The 16,048-nt window shown below is 38.9% G+C and overlaps 2 protein-coding genes and 1 long non-coding RNA gene across 6 annotated transcripts in view; 2 read left to right on the forward strand and 1 right to left on the reverse strand.

Annotated features, from left to right (window-relative positions):
• Positions 1–855: 855 nt before the first annotated feature.
• Positions 856–4,088, forward strand: LOC116286826 (uncharacterized). Of its 2 annotated transcripts, none has more exons than XR_004195995.2 (3): positions 856–888; positions 3,550–3,627; positions 3,909–4,088. It is a non-coding gene; the product is annotated as an uncharacterized LOC116286826 (long non-coding RNA). The 2 variants fall into 2 exon arrangements; XR_004195994.2 differs by lacking the exon at positions 856–888 and adding an exon at positions 2,334–3,230.
• Positions 4,089–5,094: 1,006 nt separating this feature from the next.
• LOC116286815 (monoacylglycerol lipase ABHD6) lies at positions 5,095–9,361 on the reverse strand. Its single transcript, XM_031693404.2, has 5 exons — positions 8,616–9,361; positions 7,500–7,776; positions 6,958–7,288; positions 6,416–6,516; positions 5,095–5,846 (listed from the first exon to the last, which is right to left on the reverse strand). The coding sequence occupies exons 1-5, from the start codon at positions 8,726–8,728 to the stop codon at positions 5,694–5,696; spliced, it is 975 nt and encodes a 324-aa protein (XP_031549264.1). The 5' UTR covers positions 8,729–9,361; the 3' UTR covers positions 5,095–5,693.
• Positions 9,362–9,425: 64 nt separating this feature from the next.
• Positions 9,426–16,048, forward strand: part of LOC116286793 (uncharacterized) — a 33,164-nt gene continuing 26,541 nt past the window's right edge. Inside the window, exons 1-2 of one of the 3 annotated variants that reach the window (XM_031693385.1) lie at positions 9,426–9,512; positions 9,747–9,887. In XM_031693385.1, the coding sequence (XP_031549245.1) occupies positions 9,876–9,887 (12 nt within the window). In that variant the 5' untranslated portion in view covers positions 9,426–9,512; positions 9,747–9,875. Of the gene's footprint in view, positions 9,513–9,741; positions 9,888–10,285; positions 10,466–16,048 lie in introns of those variants that run through there. The other 2 variants (XM_031693393.2, XM_031693376.2) reach the window with 2 other exon arrangements.

Raw genomic sequence — 16,048 nt, forward strand, 5'->3', positions numbered from 1 at the left:
AGGAATGGAAATTCCTTTTTATACTAATCAAAGTAAGCATGTTGAACGTCTTGTATCCCACAGGCCTTAACGACTAAAGCGAAGCAAAATGAAGCACGGTATGGACAAAAGAACATGTTTGTTTTCACTTATTGTTTTATCTTGCACGAACTTCAAAAATAGTGTTAAAGCAGAAAGGTCGAGTTCTCTTCTTATCTCTCTGTTTAGCCTCTAATTATTACTGACCATTACTCAAATAAACTGTCTTTTTGTTATACTTCGATTATGACTTCAGAATTGAACGTATTCACCAAAGCGTGTGTATTAGATTCTTTCACAGACATTTCCCAAAGACGCGCTTGAAAAATAAAGAATAGTCGCTCGCCTCAACGAGTTCACTACTTTTTTAATAACTTGCTAGGGACAGGGGAGAAAAACGGTTTTTGGCCTTTCGCCATGAGGACATTTGCAAAAACTTTAACTTGTTTTTTCTTGAGCAGTTCCCAGTTCGCTTTTTCTTTCATTTTTTTTGTGGACTTGCCAAATTCAAAACAACTAAGATTGAACAATATGAGTGCAATATGAGTGGCCGTGTTTTGAACCCGCTGTCATGAATGATTGTGAAATTTTTTCCAATGGAATCAATTCAAAGTAAATTGAGTTCAGTTGAGCGTAGTTGGCGCCCTGGTTGGCGCCCTGGTTGGCCGACAGTTCAATATTAAAAACACAAGAGATACTGGTCACGCACTAACTATGATGCGCAACGCCTTGTTTGTTTATTATTGTGATGATTATCTTATTTGCATGTGTCAATCACAAGCAACCTCTACTATAAATATTGGCGAATTTTATTGCACACATCAGACCATAATTCTTCTGGAAGAACAAAAGTACGAAATCTATATCAAGGTATGTATTCATCAGCTCCTTTTTTCTCTTTTTTTGCTTTAGGTCCAGAGCAAGTTAATCAAGTTATCGAAAAATGCTTGCTGTTTTTAATTCTCTGTGCGCTGATGAAAGAATCTCTATTTGCGGTATGACTTCAACATAATTCCAAGGGAATTTAGCAATTTTTTTAACTCGCTCGTATCGCGTCAAAAATACTCGGATATTCCTGAATTTAGCACATGTAGTACCTCAACTATTTTGGCTTTTAACACCAAAGTGAAGGTAGTGGAAGGTAGTGTCAGATATCTCGTGTCAAGTTTGACTTAGTCACGTCTTCAGTCTGTGTCAGATATAAATCTCGCAATCTCGCATCTGAAAGGCTGACAACTATGATCAAGGGACATATATACATACATACATATACATACATAGTACGCTCCTTTTAAACTTTTTCCTTGTTTTGTGGCTTTTTTATTTAGATTTCGTTAAACATTTTCTAACGTTGTTTTTCACAATATTGTCTTCCAGTTTGCTTAAAAATTGATGGATTTTCATGAAACTTTAGATTCTTGGTACTGTTATGCCACAGTTTTGATATGTTTTATCTCTCTTTACCAAAGTGCGGTGTGGTCTAATTAATTAGGATTTTGTAGCGTCTAGTCGTTTTGGTTAAATAATGCTTTGTGCTAGGGCCGAACCAACGGTTTAAAGTTATATTTCCATTGAGGATTATGGACAAGATTAATTTATAGCTTTCATGAACTTTGTAGTTACACATTGTAGGTATGGCTAAAATCATGTTCAGAGCTATTACTGCATTCAAGTTAGCATTCGTTTATTGAAGAAATAGAAAACGTGCGCGCGTGCTGTGTGCTGTCATAAAGCACGCGGGGGTTGGCACAACACGAGAGAACTGTTAGGAGAAGCACGACGCGTAGCGGAGTGCTTCTGGACACTTCTCGAGTGTTCTGCAGGGACGGCGGAACCGGGGGGGCTTTAGCCCCCTACTTTTTGTGAAAATTTGAATACATTTTCACTAAACTCAGCCCCCCACCTTGCCATATGATGTCACTATTGAGCTCCCCCCCCCCCCCCCCCCCCCAAATCAAAAAACTGCTCCGCCGTTCCTGTTCTGCCAATCCCCAAGTGCTTTATGAATGCACACAGCACAGCAAGAAAGTTTTTTATTTCTTTTATAAAATACAAATTACAATAATAGATAGAAATGACGCAAGGGAAAGTGCGCGCGCGTTCAATGTGCTCTCATAAAGCACGCGCTCCAAACCAATCAGAACACGACATTCATAACAGCTATTTTATAAGACGCATTTGTAATTCATTGATAGTCGATATTGTAATCAGGTGAGATTACTAACGCACACAGAACTGTTTAGGTTTAGTTCTTTCCTGCACGCAGCTGTTTAGACCACCCTTTAGCCCTCCTTAATTGGCAAATGTTTATGTTAAATTAGTTCATCACAGGAAGTTCTGTTTGGGTTATGTCTCACTTGAATAAGGCTTAAAAACTTTCGCACTAAGAATTGGGAAAAAAAGACCAGTGTGTGTAGTAGAGCAGAAGAAGAACACAATTAAAGTTCTTGGAAGGTTCGACCCTGCCTCGGAGATCCTGTGTACTAACAGTACATATAGGTTCAGTTCATAATTCTGTCTGTCGAGCTTCGTGAAGAAAGTCTATCGAGTGCAAGTTGTGCGGCAAGATAGGCCTAAAAACTGATCATACGAATAATGTAAGGTCAACAAGCTTTAACAGAAATGCTGAAAGAAGCGGTTCTTTAATCGTTGTCTACTTTAGTTTGCCGAACGCCGTTCAGACAATCACATAAACGTTAAAATAAAACTAGTATACGTTTGCGAGAGAGCCCTTGAAGTATTACATAAGAATATAGAAGCATCTTGTAGAAACAGATGCAAATGAATTCTGAATCTCGCATGACCGAGTACGCCCAATTGGAAATATGTCCGGGTTAATAAAATGTAACGAAATTACGCGGGAAAACGCTAACTTCTCACTGCGACCCTCCCTGGATTTATATCTGACACGAAGTGAATTTAGGCGTGATTAAATCAAATCTGACACGGGATAACTGGCACTAGCTATATTAGGTAATAATGAACCAGCAGATACCAAGTACAAGACTTCTTGTGAGAATTTATAGGCACATATAAACTATCCGTAGCAGAGCTCGTGTATATCACTAGAATGAATATCTTCAATAACAAAGAATAATCAATCAGTCATAGCTCCCACATGTTTTGATTGATGTTGTAGTCTTATGGTTGTGTGTTATGCGCCTACCCAGTACTGGAAGAAGAAACTCGTCACCTAATGGACATTGGACAGCGTAGGTGTATTGCCGCTGCATAATCGTTAAAATACGTTTTCTATTTCTATTTCATTTCATGAATATCAAATATAAGACCTTCTATTGAGAAAGAAAATGAAATACTGAAAAAACGATCGACATTATTCAATGAAAACATCGCTTGATACTTTGTTGCGACTCAAAGACTAAATATAGAGATCTGGAGACAAATCGATGCTTTAAAGTTCTCGTATGATCACAATATTGTGTTTACTAGCACTCTTTTCAGAACCCAGCTATCAGAATGAATGCTAACAAGCAGTGCCTAGTGTATATAACGTTGTTTTCTTTATTCCAGATTTTCAATTAGTCGAAAAACGTTCCAATGACTGTAAATTAAATAGGGATTGTCCTCACGGATACGCGTGCTATCCTAGTAAGTATATATCACAGTGTTCTTTTAATTGATAAAGTAAATCAAATCAGTTTTAATGACCACATCTTTCTTTATTCGTATACTTGTAATTATGCGTATACGGTAAAACCTATTTCATCTGCATGCATACACTATATTCTTCAAACGTTCCGGCTATCGTACTGATAGCTGGATGTTTATTGATAGAAATTTGAAAACTAATAGTCTTCCTTATTAATTCAGTGAGCAATTAACATAATGATGAAATCAGTTAATTAACGGCATACGGTTTTGTTCAACAGGCATAAACCCACACAGATGTTATACTTATATCGTTACCCTTAAGACAAACAAGTAGGCTTGAATCTATAACGAGAACTGGAAATCCAAGCTGATATCTGCAAGGAAAAATCTAGCAATTCTAATTTTGCTATAACTGTAACTTGTAACCTAAAAATAAATATACTCTTGCAATAAATTGTTAACGCTTTATGTGAGTGGTTTAATTGGTGTTGATTTACTGCTGTTCGCATGAGTTTAATAGCGTTTTCCACAGATGACGTGACAATAGACCAGTTTCGAGTTCCAAATTACCGCTGTGTTCCTTGATTACAGACTCATTTGCACAGGGTTAACCTCGTATCAGTGTTTAAATATTCACAAATACCAACAGAAAAGTAAAGAATGCACAACTTCAACAATACAAACACTTTGAAACTCGACGGACCTTGACTTGAACACGTGAATATTCTGCACAAACTCGAGGCTAACTCTGTGCAAATGAGTTTGTAATCAAGAAACACAGCGGTAATTTGGAATTCGAAACGGGCCTATTGCGAGCATTTATCACGGGTAGCCCAAGCTCTGTTTTTGTGGGTTTTTTACTAACAGTTTGTAATGTGGGATATTTTTGAAAATACCGAAATAAATGCTACGAGAGCTGCGTGTATTCCAATAATGAATATAGTTTTAACACAATAACAAAAAATACTCCCTCACGTATTGAGGTGCAGGTACTGTACATGTATGAGCCGCTGTTTGTAAATATCGAGAATCGCGGACAGTTTTTTATTTCTTTTTATTTCACCAACAAAACCCCTGGGAAAGGTTCAGAAAATCAGAAAATTCAGAAAATCAAGGTTTTAGGCTAAGGGACAGGTCAAAAATTAGAGGGAGGGCTGATGCATTTTATTTTTGGACTGTATATTTTTTATTGGCCCTTCCTTTTCTTATATATAAAAACATTTGGCCCTCTGCCAAATCCAAAATGCACCTTCATATCTATAGGGGGAGAGGTAATGTTCTTCACTGCGTATTCGCGTATCCAAACATTTAAAGGAATGGTTGTTTAGATTGTTTAATTCTGATTGCTATATGATATATTTTTTATTTCACTTGTCCATTAAGCTGAATAAATTCCGAATTGTAACTCTAGATTGTGCGATTTCCTATACTTATTAAGTGAGAAGATCGATAAATGGGAAAAAATATTTATAAATTGTTTAATTCATTGCTATATCAAATTTTTTTTATTTCACTTGTCCATAATAAGCCATGGATCTGGCAAATTGCCCACTCAGCTGTGCCTCATTGGTGGTTGACCTGTAGTCCATCTGTGAAACTCGACCCTAAATGTCTAATATATTTATTCAGTATCATTACACAGGTGATTATAGAAAATTGTTTGTGCTAATTTTTCCAGAACTGCCGACCATTTCTCAATAATGACCTACAGTTTAATTCTAAGCGCCAGCAGATAGTTTGTTATGATGCATGCTGCAAGTGGACAGTTATTTATGGACTGCTTTCAAAATACGAAATAGATAAAGATTGTAGAAATTAACCGGTGTTTTCTATTTTCTTTTAAATAATCACCTGTGTAATATGATACTAACACAATATTATTTGCTGCTCGAAGACTTGCAGCTCTGTAAATATTCACAAACATTTTTTATTAATATAACTATTGATCAGAATTTTTTCGTTTTTTTTTTTTTTTTTTTCGTGTGTAAAATTACTTTAATTGTAGCATCACCGCACAATTAATGTTAATTAAGGCATGTAAACAAAAATTAAAATCACTGTCTTTAAGATTCTATAGATGTGTAAAACTGCATCATGAGTTTAGCGGTTTTCCAAGGTCGTTCCAAAGACAATGCATGGCCACAATTGTCAAGAATGTGTACTTGAGAGGTCCCCAACTTCTCCTTTATGACATCAACTGATGATACATGGATGATCTTTAAAAATTAAATAAAATTAGAAGAAGATAGTAGTTCTCTCTTTCTATTAGCCTTTTCAAGATTGAGGAAAAACTGGGTTGAGCTGGTATTGTAATGCATTGTGGGACCGTTTTAGGGGACAAAGATTGATGCCATCTTGGAAATCTAATGTACCCTAAAGAGTGCACATGGGATGGTGGGGGGGACTAACATTTGAAGGCAACGGGTGATTGAACACCTAGGTGTAGGAGATGAAGGACAAAACCTATGGTAAAAAGGAATACCATGAATATACTCAGAGTAAAAGAAAGACAAGACTATAGAACCTGACAATGATATGAGAAGATCAACACACAAGGAAAGGAAACAGGACCACAAAATGAAAGACAGTAGATTGTCAATACAGGGGATGGAACAACAGGAGCCGGTAGACTCCACATTTGAGACTAGAGAACAGGACAAAAGTATGGGGGCAGAATGAGGTCTGACACCAGAAAGAAAAAGTTGAAAAATAACTGAAAGTAACAAGGCCAATTAATGCTTGATGGTAGCTAGAAAAGGGGGAGGTTATGTACTTAACACCATACCTTGTCATGTTCACCCCACAAGACTAAGGTTGGGACAGTAATATCTTCAAGTACATTTTGGAGAAGAAATCGATGGTCTGGATGGGCGAGGTCCTCTAAAACTGAAACAAACCAATGGTGGTACGATAAAACAACTAAAAGCAACTATGTCTTTGTGCTGCTACTAGAAGTATCAATACTGTCCCTTAATGTCATGTTAGTCCACTGCAGGTTACCCTCTTCCAGTATGTTACCTCATACAACTGGGTGGAGGAAGGTAAGAACAAAACACATGTGCACTTCCCTTAAAGCAAAGTCTCCTGTGTCCAGAAAAAATTTAACTGCCAAGAAACACGAACAAGGGAGACTCTGATAGAAGGGAACATGTGCACTGACAAAAACTTGAATACATATCACTCTCAAAATTCAAATCCATCACTTCTTACCATTAGGCCACCAATTCCACAATGAAATCACGAAAAGTTAGTATTCATTTGACATAATATGATATGAGGTTGGGAACTGATTGGTATAGCTGTACATAGCATGTCATTCAAGCCTACCTTTCCTGTAAAAACCATTGAATGGTCTTCGCACATCTGTGAACAACTTTGCTACAAAATACGGAAGATGGATGTATTTATAGACAACCTTTTTCCACATGGTGAGAAAGTCCTCAGGTGTTTCCGGAATCAAGTAATTCTTTTCTCCTTTCTTTAGAACATCTTCAAGGAATTCACTCAAGTGTGGTGCATCTATGCCAGCTGGACACATCATGGTCACAGATAGAAGGTTATTTGAATGCTTGGATGCGTAGACCCCTACGATGTGTCCTCCCATGGATATCCCTGCTAAATGGAACTTTCTTTGGTGAAGCCCAACTGCATGAACAAACTAAAAATAAAAGATTTTTTATATTATGAACTAAGTAAAAATAGTGCCAGGTTTACCAGGTTCACCCTCTGCAAAAATCCACTTCTATTCCAAATTGGAATTCACTGGATTAAGAGCCACTCTGTGGAAATGCCACTGTGTTAAATCCCTTTTTTAAATCATTAAGGTCACATTTAAACAAGTTGAATGTATTTAAGAAGCTAACATTTACCTGATGCAGTCTTATGACTTGTGCAGGAACAGTATGGTCCCCATCATGACGCCGAGTAGTTTTACCATGTCCAGGAAGGTCCACTGCAATGATGTGTATGGTATTGGGAAAGGCATAGGACATGTTGCACCATACATCTTTACTGGCTGAAAATCCATGAATAAGAACAATGGACTGGTTTGTTTCAGAAGGAGTGCCTCTTTCCATGTATGAAAACTGGAAGTCAACCCCTACATTGACAGTTTTAGAGACAAAGCCTGCCCTGTACATACTCCATCTACAATAAAAGGAAAACAGATAAAATCATTAAACATTGAACATTGAACACGTTGAACTTCACATGAGCCAAACCTAATTGGAAAATGGATAACAATGCAGTCTTCTTTGATGTCATTAGGTTTGGCTCATTGACGTTTGACCTGTGCCTTAGTCACTATAAAATAGTACTATTTGTCAGTATCGATTTTAATTTTATTTCATGGTTTTACTGCATGTGCTCTAGTGCACTTGTCTCTCATTTCTGGGATCTCAGGTTTAATTCCCAGACATGTGAATAGAGTTTAGGTCTATCCCTTGATTTGAGAGTTTTTCTCTGGGTCTCTATTTTTTCCTCCCTACATAAAAACCTAGCATGCTAGTTAAAATCCATTTCTATCTCTGAGTCAACCATGCTCTGATTTTCATCAGCCTATAGGCTGTTTCATGGTGTTGATCAAATTTGAAGACTCATGACCACGTCATAGTAAGTATACAGAAATCTTTAACCCAAGACCCCAGAGGTAAGAGGCCAGGCGAGCTTGTAAATATTGTACAGAGGTAAATCCTGTCAGATATGAGCACTTGGTAAAGGAGATTTCGTGACAACAATAAAAGTAATTTAAACAATCATAGAGCAGACAAGGCAGAGGGGTTTGTAAATCAAGTCTTTTTGAAATTTTTACAAAATTAGGATAAGATTTCCAAGAGATAGCTTTTGGGAAATTACTGGCATGCTTAAAACAGAAAAATATTTCTATGTATTAGGAATTTAATATATTTATATTATACAGAGTAAATTCTAAGCTTTGTAAAAGTCTCATATAGTTGCTCATAAAACGCATAAAAACACAACTTTACCTTTGGAGCAACTCCACCAGCAGTGAAGGCCATAAGTAATAACTGATGATGCAAAATACCAATAAGATGATTATGAACATCAGAACTATTCCAAGTATCTGGCAAATCCCCATTGTAGTAAACTTACAGTTTTGCAACTACTGTGTAAGTCTATCTATTTCTGGTTAACTAAACTAAACTTACGATTAGCTAAAGAATCGAGAATTGCAGTCAAAATTTATTTGCTTGAAAAAAAATACGATAAACAAGAGTTTTGTCTCAATAATTAATTGCTTTACGTCTTGGTTATTTGCATATGAAACAGTTCTTCTGCAGACTCTTCTGCAAGAGCTACGGATATGGTATTACTTATGATAAACTTGCTTTGCTCTTATGCAAAGTTAAGTCAATAATCTTATAGGGGATAACAGTTTCAATCGCTATTTCAGAAATATTCTGTAGTACTTCCTAGTCCTGCTGACTGACTATACCGTCCATTCAAATAAAAACAGCAAACCATAAGATTAATAAGTTAGTTTGTTTACAAGCCTTGATTACGTAAGATGATACCAAATTGAACTCAGATCTAAAATATATCCTAGCGTCTTTTTGTTAATTCTAAAGCTATATGAACTAAGACTACTTAATGGCATTTTTCTATATTTTCAAAGGATAAAATGGATGATTTGCGACCCTATCTTCCCTTCAAATCGTTTCTTGGTCAGATGAACAGTTCCGTCCGCCATCTTGAAAATTAACCACAGTCCTTATCGGGCAAGCTTAATGACAAAATTTCTTTCTAGGGGTATATGGAGCATATGAAGTTATTTGTTCAAGCCGAAACCGTAGGCGTAATTTCGCGTTGTGATCGGCTGAAATACTGGAAGACAATGGGGAGACATTTCTCGTGCATACCGGGTACGTACTATAAAGTCAATACCGTACAGTATGTTTCTCACTGATACAAAAAACGCTTTAGTATACTTGAGTTACTTAATTGAGTGTGATAGAAAATCGTATAGAGGTTGAAAGTGAAGTCATAGCGAGATGGAATAAAGGGATCATTGGTCATCGATATATCAAATACTAAAGGGAATCTTGTTCAATTTTCCCGCACGTGATCCCGTATGCTAACCATCTTACACGGAACAGGCTCTAGAACATAGTCCCGCTGGCACTAAGGGGATCAGGTGTCTGACGCACTGGCAAATATCTTAACGGAATATTGTCTTGGTCCTGTCACTACACAGCCACATATAAACACCTTGGACAGAGTGAGTGATGGACGATCAGGTAAGATATACCCCATTACTATCTTAAAACAAGTATGAATAGCAAATGTATTGTTCACTATAGATAATACTGGGCCCTGAGCACTGAAATGGCTTCCTTTGTTTTGGTGGTTCGTCGACGTCATCCAATCACAACCCTACTACTGCAAACAGCTACGCTATTGGGATGATGCCAGAGATCTAGGGCAAAGTTTGGGTACTGTACTGATCTCTCCATATAGAAAATTTCAAATAAACATACCCTCAAAATAACGGATTACAACACTGTAGTTGTCAAATAAATCCATTCCTATGACTAAGTCTATGAAATGTATATGCATATGCTAATAAAATGTTTTTTGACATCCATAAATTAGAGGTTAGGTAAATACTGGTAAGCATTCCATTAAACATTCCATTAAAGACTCAAAGCGTCTCTTTTAGAAAGCTACTGTTTATAGTACGGTTAGTAGGAATTAGTACACACTCCGCCATCCGATCCATTAGCAAGTTGTGGGAACTGTAACGAAATATTGTAAAATGGACAAAGACGAGGCGAGGATTTCAAGTCGATCACCAACTACAAAAGCTACTGAGAAGGTTTGGAAATATTACTACGATATATTAGCTGGGTTTAGCTACAACAGGTTGACATTTTATAGATCAACTGCTGATCTGATATATAAACCCTATCAGTAGTCGGGGCATTTACGGTCACTAAACAGCTTAAATTGCAGTGAAATGCTTCAGCAACTTCTCGTATTTTTAAAGAAGACAAAGTATTTTAGGTTGGAGCAAGAGAAGATTTTCATAGTCTCTTGTTTGGAGGCATGTCATCGTATTACAGAACGAACCCCTGTGTAGGAGATGACAGCTCCTGGTATGTTGGCGCGCTTGGATACAAACGTAGGGTCAACCAGAGGAGCTACATGATCCCAAACTCAGCGGCTTAGCCAAAGCTTAAACCTATTATTTTCTTGTAGAATTATTTTTATCTTATTTTGGCAATTCGATCTAAGCTATCTTATTAAGCGAGGAAGAGTGTCTATGCGGAGAAATACTGTCGTTCGATCTGCCACTACTACGCTATCTATGGTGTCAACTCTGGCTATCGTCTTTACATTTAGGGTATAGAGTTTCATATTAAAATTGCAGCCTTACTTCTTCTTAAACTGTATTTCTTTTTACTTTTTTAATTCTATCCATTTGCTATTATCTTTCACTCGATAAATTTTGAATCAGATGCTAGAAAAAAATAAGAATAAGTAGAAAAAAATAATTAAATTATAATAAATTGCATTTTTTTCGGCATTTTGGTCTGAAAAGAAATACTAATATAACTCATTACGATAATCACAACTAAATAAAGTAGATTGAAAACAGTTTTTTGCTTCTAATTATTTGAGATGAAGACCACGAAAACCAAAAAATAAGTAAGTCAAAACTGTTTTTATTGGTGCACGTTTTCTATTTTTGGTACTTTTCCCATTACGGAATACCTCACTAGAATTAGCTTTTAACTCTTTAGTTCATCAAAAGGTTTTAGTTTTCAAACGTTTCATTGTATTGACTGAGTCAATCCTAGATATGTCAGGCATTTGGCGAACAGTGAAGACGGGATAGCCATGTTGGTACAGTATGACAGCTAACAACAATCTTGACAAAGGTCAATGTAGCACGTGTTTGTTTAGGATTATATGTTCCCTTTTGTCAAATTAATTTACTAAATACCAAGTCCGTCGATTGAAGGCTACCTAATCTAAAAACAATCCTATTTTGCTACATATTAACTAGTAAATTATCTGGATATTTAAAAACAGTAGGAACTATCGACGAAAAAAAAAATCACTAATTTTTTCAGATTCATCAGTTGCACTGTTAGGGAACTCACTACACATTTTTTTAAATGCAAATTTTTCTCTAACCCACAATGTTCCGCCGTCGAACGAACAAAAGGGTTCATTTTTGATGCCGGCTGGAATCGGTTGCATTAAGTTTAGATTATTAATCCTTTTGTGGTCGAACTGCAGTTAAGCAAAGAACTCTGGGCAAACCCAACATCAAATCCGTTCCTACCCTTATTATCTGTTATGATTTTCAGTAATTTATTTTGCACGTGTAACATCCTTTTCCCAACCCGCAAATTTCTTGCAGCATGTGTGTGTTTGCTCAATATTTCTTTTCTGAAAGGAGAGGTTGCGAGATATTTTTTTCGTTGTTGCTCGCTCGATATTTTTTGGGGGGATTTACGTGTGCAACACCCCTCAACTATCTTATGTTCTCTCCCTAACCACGAGGTGGTGACCCAAATCACACAGTAGTAATATAGCAATATAGCAATATATAGAGAGAAAATTAATACCGAGTCGAAACCAAGTGGAGTTAAAGTTCTTGTCAGTAAACCGTTCCTTTTCTAAAAAAAGATATAGCATAATTGATTATAATATGCTTTAAAAAAATAGAAAAACTTATCTTGAAACAATGGGGTTCGAACCAACCGAAAAAAATTTGGAAAAAAAAAAATCGATTCAACTTTGCCATACCCCCGAGACATCCGCAGAGCTGAGGCGTCGTATGGACTTCGGACCTGACGGCGATTAAATCCTTCTGCCCTTGGGTGTACGAATTACGCAAGAAAATGTTCTAGCCGAAGCATCAGGGGAGAGACCAGCCGGCCCCCAGACCATATCGGCTAATCCCTTGCATCTCTGCCACGCACGGAATCGGTTGAAAAACTGATGTCAAAAAGTCTAGTCTATCTGGTGCATTGTTTTCACGGCTATTGTTATGCTGATTCACTTAGAACCGTGGTCCAGTGGAAAAAACTTGGGCTTCAAGACACTGAGGTCAAGTCCGGTTGGGCGAAGTTAGTACCTGGATGGGTGAACTGAAGCAGCAGCAGTAAGGGGGACTCGCGATTGATGCCGTACATTTGCGGGTTTTACCCGGGAAATTACGAACGCGGGTACAGCAGATTTACGGGATTTCCCGCGAAAAGTCCCTTACTGCTGCTGTGTTGGGTACCGCAAACGAAGTATGAAATACGTCCTATATAATGGATACCATCAAAAGTATCAAGAACAAGACTGTGCGCAAACTCAGAACCCAGGTTTTGGACAGGTTAGACGCAGACTTTGCCTTTACGACATTTATGGAAGGTAATACGGATGAGACTATGACACAGGAAAGAGCAGAACAGATAATCGACCTAATGCCCGAGGGTAATTACCGTTTGGAGTTGACCTTTATAAAGTATCTGGACGGGGAATGGATTATTGAAAGGGGCCGCAATCCCATTAGAGCGTCTGGTAAAAAGAACCTGTTCGTCTTAAGTAAGGCTACCAACCCGGGAGCATTAGAAGGAATTGACATGTTATTCTATGAGGTTGCTTACCCTGTTACGGTGGTAATTTACGGGGCGTATGAAATGCCCACGCCAGATGTAAAGAAGTTACAACCAATGCGACATCCTGGTAACTGTGTTGGTAAGCTAGTCCGGGAATTCTTTGAAGATGCTTCCCGTGGTGGTAAGTTAACCTTAAAGCGCCGAGAAGCCATTCGAAAGTGGGAGCATTCTACCCGCAAGACTGGAGGAACCATAGCCAATATTAAGAAGTTGGAAGTGGCATTAGAGCGGCGTATACACGTTAAAGATATCACAGACGGGTTTATTTACTCTGGGACTCACAAATATGGAGGTAGAGGAGCTCCTATTGTTATCTACCAACATAATGGGCACGCTTGGCGGGAACTAAGGTTTCCTAAGAAGGTTAAGACCTCAGTCTACAAAGTATCTCCGTTAGCAGACTTGGTTCATGAGAATTCCATCTGGTTAATGGACGCAGAAGGTAGGCAATTTATGACACAAGACGGTACTTTGTATAGACCCGAAATGGAACAGCTGAAGATAGACAGCGTTTGTGAAGACCTGGGTGAAGATTTTCCCGAAGTATTAAGTTCTCGTTCCCTGGACTTCTTAGCCGCAAAGAAGCGTAATGGCTGGAAGCCGACTCCTAGCGACCTTCCAATTCCAAAAGCCTGCATAGAACATGGTCACGGAGGTCTTTGGAATATGGAATACGACGAGGACGAGTATGTCTCGCTGGATATGAAACATTGTTACCCTGCGTCTTTCAAAGGCCTAGGAGATTGTAAAGAGTATTATGACCGTTACGGACATCCGGGCAGCCAATTCTTTAGGGTAGCTTTGGATGGTACGTACGATGCCCCAGCAACAGGATTCGTTAGATTGACCAGCTGGAAGCTAAAGAAGGGATTACATCCCATAATTTACGCGTGGTATGGGAAGCATCTGCAAGAAAAGGAATGGATCCCTGTGCCGCTATTAAAGTTCCTTGAAGAACGGAAACTCCTTACGTACGCTGCTCATGAGGCAATATTATGTCGTCGGGAGTTTACCAAATGGCTGCCAGAAGACAATGCTACCGCCCGCATAGTTATTGGTAAGTTCACTCAGGGCGCAAAGGAAGGGGAGAAGCACATGCAACGCCGCTTAATCACAGATAAAGGAGAATTAAGCTTCCTCGTGCAACGAGCTCACGACCAAGGTTCAATGGTGTCAGTAGAGAAGTGGGATCATTTCACAGATTCCCTGCAACAATGGAATGCCTTGTGTTACTATCAAGACCACAGACCGCAGTATTACCATCTGCGTGCTAGCATGTTAGCTTACGCCCACATTAATCTCTTAGCGATGTTGCTGCGGTTTGACAAGGAAGACATTCCAAGAGTAGCTACTGACTCTTTGTACGTCAAACCTGCAGTGCTTGAAAAGATGCAAGAGTTCTACACCGACGACGAATTAGCAGAAAGCGGGCAATGGAGGGTCAAGGACGAAGAGATAAAGGCCTGGCGAGCAAGAGTAACCTACGACGGTAATCATACTAAAGGAACGGTAACCCCGACTGAGGAACCATTACCAAGTGTCACAGACCCCATTTCTTACCACCGCTTCTCTTATCTTTACGGAACAGGAGGCAGTGGTAAGACTACCAGAGTCCTGCAACTATTCCCTAAAGTAACCGTATTAACTCCTACACATCGTTTAGAACGCGAACTCGCCGCTAAGGGCTTTGAAGCACAAACTTACCATAGTTTTTTTCGTTGGAATGGCACTAAATGGGTCCCAGAAGCTATTCATGATATTCCTCCTGTGATCTTATGGGATGAAATCTGTACTGTGCCCTTAGAAATCCTAAAAGAGTTCGTAGACTTCCTAAAAGGTAAGTGCCAGGTAATCTTCGCAGGAGATCCTTGCCAGCCACCCCCAATAGCAGGGGAAATGCCCCACGAATGGTTAAAAGGAATGGTAGATTACGCAGAGGAAATTAACACCGATTACCGTAGCAAGGATCAAGTAAGGAACCTCAAAGCGGAACTAAGGGGCCTTACAGACACTCAGCAATGTAAAGTACTCCGTAAGAGAGTACGAGCCAAGTCCTATGAGGAATTCTTACAGGCCTGGAACCCCAAAGATGTTGTCTTAAGTAGTAAGCGTGCTTCTCAGGCCCGTATTCAAAAAGATCTGTTAAATATTCACCGCGAAAGATTCCCCACTAATCTCGTACCCGTTTGCTATAAGCCCCGAGATACCAGAATGCAGAAAAGAGACGTACGGGTACCTGGCACTGACATTACTTTAGAGAACGCAGTTACCCACGATAAAGCCTGGGTGCAAATGAAAGACGTAGAAAGGATTACTTCCCACCCCGATTGGAGACTTGGTTACTGCATGACGGTACATAGTGCCCAGGGATTAACCGTAAAAGAAACGATGTGGATCATAGACCAGCGTTTGTGTTGGAGTAACTTAATTTACACCGCCGTAAGCCGCGTAGAATACGCCAAGCAATTGAAAAGAGCTTGGGGTCCGCAACTGCGTTACGATAAGACCCCAGAAGACGTAGCCAAAGAGAACATTACGAAGAAACTCCTTCGCTACAAGCGCCACGACGAAGAAAAAAATATGACGTTCGACCTCTGCGTGGACGACGTCTATAAGAAAGGGGCAAGGTGTGCCAAATGTAACATACCTCTACTATGGAGGTTTGACCCGAATGACGATCAGCAGTTCTCCGTGGATCGTATCAACAACAAACGCGGGCATTGCAGAGGTAACGTAAGACTGACATGCCTAGAGTGTAATCGGGCGCGCGGTGCTGC

The sequence above is a fragment of the Actinia tenebrosa genome, unplaced genomic scaffold (assembly GCF_029948245.1).
Source record: "Actinia tenebrosa isolate PJP-AT-01 unplaced genomic scaffold, QUT_ActTen_1.0 PGA_scaffold10__47_contigs__length_13832649, whole genome shotgun sequence".
NCBI classification, from domain to species: domain Eukaryota; kingdom Metazoa; phylum Cnidaria; class Anthozoa; order Actiniaria; family Actiniidae; genus Actinia; species Actinia tenebrosa.

What these genes read in the sequence shown, in the direction of transcription:
- LOC116286815 (XM_031693404.2), bottom strand. Translation starts at nt 8,728, where the DNA reads ATGGGGATTTGCCAGATACTTGGAATAGTTCTGATGTTCATAATCATC. An exon ending in CTGGTGGAGTTGCTCCAAAG is followed by an intron (nt 7,777 to 8,615) that starts GTAAAGTTGTGT and finishes CTTTTATTGTAG; the next exon opens with ATGGAGTATGTACAGGGCAG. An exon ending in AAGTCATAAGACTGCATCAG is followed by an intron (nt 7,289 to 7,499) that starts GTAAATGTTAGC and finishes TTTTATTTTTAG; the next exon opens with TTTGTTCATGCAGTTGGGCT.